The sequence below is a fragment of the Halyomorpha halys genome, unplaced genomic scaffold, assembly GCF_000696795.3.
Source record: "Halyomorpha halys isolate HHAL.00 unplaced genomic scaffold, Hhal_1.1 Scaffold240.1, whole genome shotgun sequence".
NCBI classification, from domain to species: Eukaryota; Metazoa; Arthropoda; class Insecta; order Hemiptera; family Pentatomidae; genus Halyomorpha; species Halyomorpha halys.
The window spans coordinates 857,387-861,756 of record NW_027115703.1 but is presented as its reverse complement, the minus strand read 5'-3'; the positions used below and the strand labels follow the sequence as shown (position 1 = coordinate 861,756).

Here is a 4,370-nt window from a genome sequence, read left to right as displayed (position 1 = left end):
TATATATAAGACGCCTTCATTTTTGAGGTTATACTACTTGAGTTATAAGTATCTGTAATGCAGGTAGTGTCGAAACAAATAGAAGGGGTTAAGAGGACCCATGGTAAGCTTGCAGTGTCTTTTTGATTGAAGGCGTTGATTTATATTTCTGTATATGTTCTTTATATTCTGAATATCTGATTTATATTTCGAATACTGACGCTAATCTCATCTATATATTTATGAATGCAATTAACAAAACTAATATTTATAATATTACTATTGTATAAACTAACAATCATCACAGTTATATTACCTTAATAATTTGAGGATTTGAGATCAGCACGAGCTTCCTATATCCATAGATATAGTGAAAGCATACGCCATTTTTTCCATGTTTTTTTGCGGTTTGATGGAAATAGACCCGCATGCCTGCAATTGATTAAATGACATAATAAATTATCAAATGCCTAATAAAAAGCAAAACCTAAAAGAAGGCAATAAAAAGAAAGAAAGTTTCAAGCGAAATTTCAATAAAAAACCTAAGTTGTCATAATACTAACAATCTTTGGTTCATAATATATCTATGTACATACAAAGAAGTACTAATAATTGAAGGGCAAAGAGGTTGAAGGGGGTAGGTGCCTATCTAGCTAATGTGAGGTACTCTAACCTCAAAATCCAAATAATAACTGATATAGCTAGATGTAGAGGAAGCTATGTAAACTTCAAAGCATAACAAGATCCAAAAAAAAAATAATTGAACCTTTTTTTCTTAAAATTTACTATTTGTAACATAATCCCTTCGTCCACATAGCCCTTCAATTTTTATAAAAATATTTTTGTCTATTTTTTTTTCTATTATTCTCTTTTTTTTTCAATTTTTTCAGGGCTTTTGTGTATGAAATATATATTTTTTTTTTCGGCCAAGACACCCATTATTGGAGTCCAATACCGCCTAACCATGGTTGGGGGTCAAAGTTTTTCATTTTGTGGGACCGCCACTCAATGAAAAAAGTCAACGTCCCAGGCCGGATTCGAACCGGCACCGCCAATAGACATCAAATTGGTAAGACTGTGTCTTAACCACTGAGCTATGGGCGGCCCTATATAAAAATTAATATTATTTTCAAATTACATCACTGTTAAAATTATATAAACTAAAAACTTATTTTTTTTTAAATTTGGCAAAATTTAAAGTTTTTTTTTTCATATTATAGACATAAAAAGTACCAAAAATTGACAGTTGAGAATAAGAGAACAAAATAAAAAAAAAGATTTTTATAATAATTTACAAGTACTTCCATGAGTTCTATTCATGGAACAATATTTTAATAATGTGACTAGAGTAAGGAGGATTATGTTTAAATATATTTATATATTGTAAAACTCTCATAAAAAAGTTTATTGTTATAATTAACAAGAATCCCATTAGAAAAAATAAAAACCAAAATAAAGTTGTTTGGTATAGATTTTTATTTTCCTGAAATAAGTAAATTTATTTTAGATTGCCATATTTTCAAAATTATTTCAATACAGATTTCTTTTAATTTTTGTCTGTCAAACATTATAATACAATTTTTTATTATAGCTGATTTCAAAAAGCCTTTTTTAACATACGTTTTAAGCAAAAAATTAAATAATATAATAGGATACACGTGGACACACGTGTATTAAAATTGGAAGAGAAGGCTACGGGCGTGGGGACACCGATTTGAATTAAACTTGTTTTGGTGAAACCAGTTCGAAAAAAATTGACCGAGGGTTATTGCCAATGCGCCTCAAGAGCCATGAAAAAAATAATTATATAATATCGGAATTTTTTTACATTATCGTACTCCGGCTTGGCTTAGTTTGTATTTAATGGTTACTATAGCAATCGATTTCTGATTTGATAAAATATATTATTTTTGGGATCAGAAAGGAGAATCGAGTGATTAAACGGAAAGTCCTGTGAAAAACCAAATGAATTGTCAGAATCAACAAAGATGCGAAAGAGCTACATGCAGCAAACAGGAATGCAGTAGCCCAATATAGGCATATATAGGAGTTTGCAAGAATGAACTAATAAAAACCGAAATGGGCCGCAGAATAATACTCCCTGACTGCGTAAACAAGACTGACTTTTATCGTGATCGGTACCTGTACTTACTAGAGAGAAAAGAGAAATACTTTATTTATCTACGCTGCCTAAATACATTAGGTTGCTATCTCACACAGCATACTTATCAATCCGTAATCGAACATATTTACATTACATATTCATGGTATAATCATAAAAAAAGATATACAATAATAGGATATAATAAACAATTTTTTTTCACCACTACAGTTTCCTTTTACAATCCATTTCGGTCTGTACAACCAATACAAATGTTTCACTCACTCCCTCTCATCTCTGCTCAATTATTCAATTCACCCTATCAACAAATTCGCTCTCCGGAATTCACCCTCCTAGATCCTCTTCAGTGGCCCGCTAAAAAAATTCGATATAAGACGGTAATGTGAGATCAGACCATCATTCATAGTCACAGCAGTAGATCAGTCTATCAAGAACAAACAACTAGATACATTTTATAAGAATAAGAATAACATATAGATTAAGAGGAAAATATAATAAAAAAAAACCGGTTACAGGAAATACTTGAATGGATAAATACGTTTAAAAAAAATAATCTTCGATCAGCCGATCTATTCGATTACCTGACATGGCCTTCATTAGCTGATATCTCACTGAGGCTGTAATCTCCCCCCCCCCTAACTAGTTTACCAAAAGTCCTCGTAAGCTTATATAGCACAATACAATAACTTATATGAAATAAAAACAATTAGGAAAAATTATTTACAATATCCTATGGACAGTAAAAAATAGGCGAACAGTCCTCATATACCTTGTACAATAGAATGACATAACAAAAAATAATAAAGTGAATATTCACAATAAATAAAATAATAAAATAAGAAATTAACTTATGCCTTCGCAACACACAAAAAAAAGAGAAAAAATATACAACCTCTATACAATTAAAAGATAAACAAAGACACAGACAAACTTATATGTACAAAAAATGATTGTTTTTGCTCGCAATGAGCATTTATAACTTTTGGGAAAGTTGACTGGTTTTAAATATGGTAAGATGAAAAATCTACACTCTCCTTTTCCTGTTAGCCAGTTCATAAAAAAACTCAAACTTGTGTCGTTGACGAGTTGACTTAAATTACACCTTGGCCAGTGAATACCTTAAGACTTAGACTTAATAAAAAAGTGACTGCAGACTCTGACAGGCTTATATAAGCCATCATAGAAACGGGCTTAGAAATTCAGCGTTCTCAGGTAATTACAGTGCACCCTCTCACCCGAGAAACAAGAAGGTGATTCTTAGTCTGTTGATTTTTTTAAATTTAATATCACTCCAATTAATTTGCTTCATTGAGAATAGCTCTGTGAATATTTGATGGCACGGAAAGTTTTTAAAAATTTATTTATTGATATTTACAAACGCATTTACATAAAATAACATTCAATAAATTTGACGTAAGATTATGATGAAGTGATTCAGCTATGTAAAGAAACTACCCATTGGTAGCACTCTAATAATAATTCTACATTAGAAAGTCTCGAAGCCGTTTTCTTTTCAGGCGCCTCGGAGGATTATCAGAAATGGAATTGTAGCAAGAAAATCGAACAACAGCAGTCCTTATTGTAACACAGATTTGCAATATTATGAAGCCAAATACCGCCATCTGGATTCGGAATCAAGAAATAAAAATGTATGCATATTCCTCATTTTTCCTTTCTCCTAAGAACATTTGTCTCAAACGGCACCTTTGGTCGTAATCATATCGCAAACTGACATACAAAATATTTAACTGCCCAGAGGACATCGGTTACGTTCTGTCAGTTAATTAATATTCAGGTCACACAGTGGGATAAAACGCCAAAAAATCATCAAATTTCGACTTCATCGAGTAACTCTAAAATATATAACCTTCATTGTCGAGTAACTAGCTAATACAAAATTGTTGATACAGTTCCCTTAGTGGAGTTATGCAGACTGTTAATTAACTGATTATTGTAAGAGAATATTTTTAGTATTTAAAAATAAAAATAATTATGAAAGAATTTTGATTTTTAAAACTAAGCGATAACTACAATGAAAAAATCCTTATTTTAAAAATTAAGGTATAATTGTCATAAACAATTGTTTATTTAAAAAAAAATTGTATATGAAAGAATATTTATTTAAAAAAATAATAATAAAAAGTATTCTAGGAATAAAGTTTAGAATTTTTTTTTAAAGAAATAAAAGTATTTTGGGATTAATTGACATGTATCCTTAATCCAACTCATCTTGAACATGTTGAAGCAGTGATTACAATTCCACTCCAAA

The 4,370-nt window shown here is 30.3% G+C and overlaps 1 protein-coding gene across 1 annotated transcript in view; it reads right to left on the bottom strand.

Moving 5' to 3' along the window:
* Positions 1-4,370, bottom strand: part of LOC106680054 (cytochrome P450 4c21) — a 52,527-nt gene that overhangs the window by 28,602 nt on the left and 19,555 nt on the right. The window contains exon 2 of the mRNA XM_014419513.2: positions 296-411. Within this exon, the coding sequence (XP_014274999.2) occupies positions 296-411 (116 nt within the window). The remainder of the gene's footprint in view (positions 1-295; positions 412-4,370) is intronic.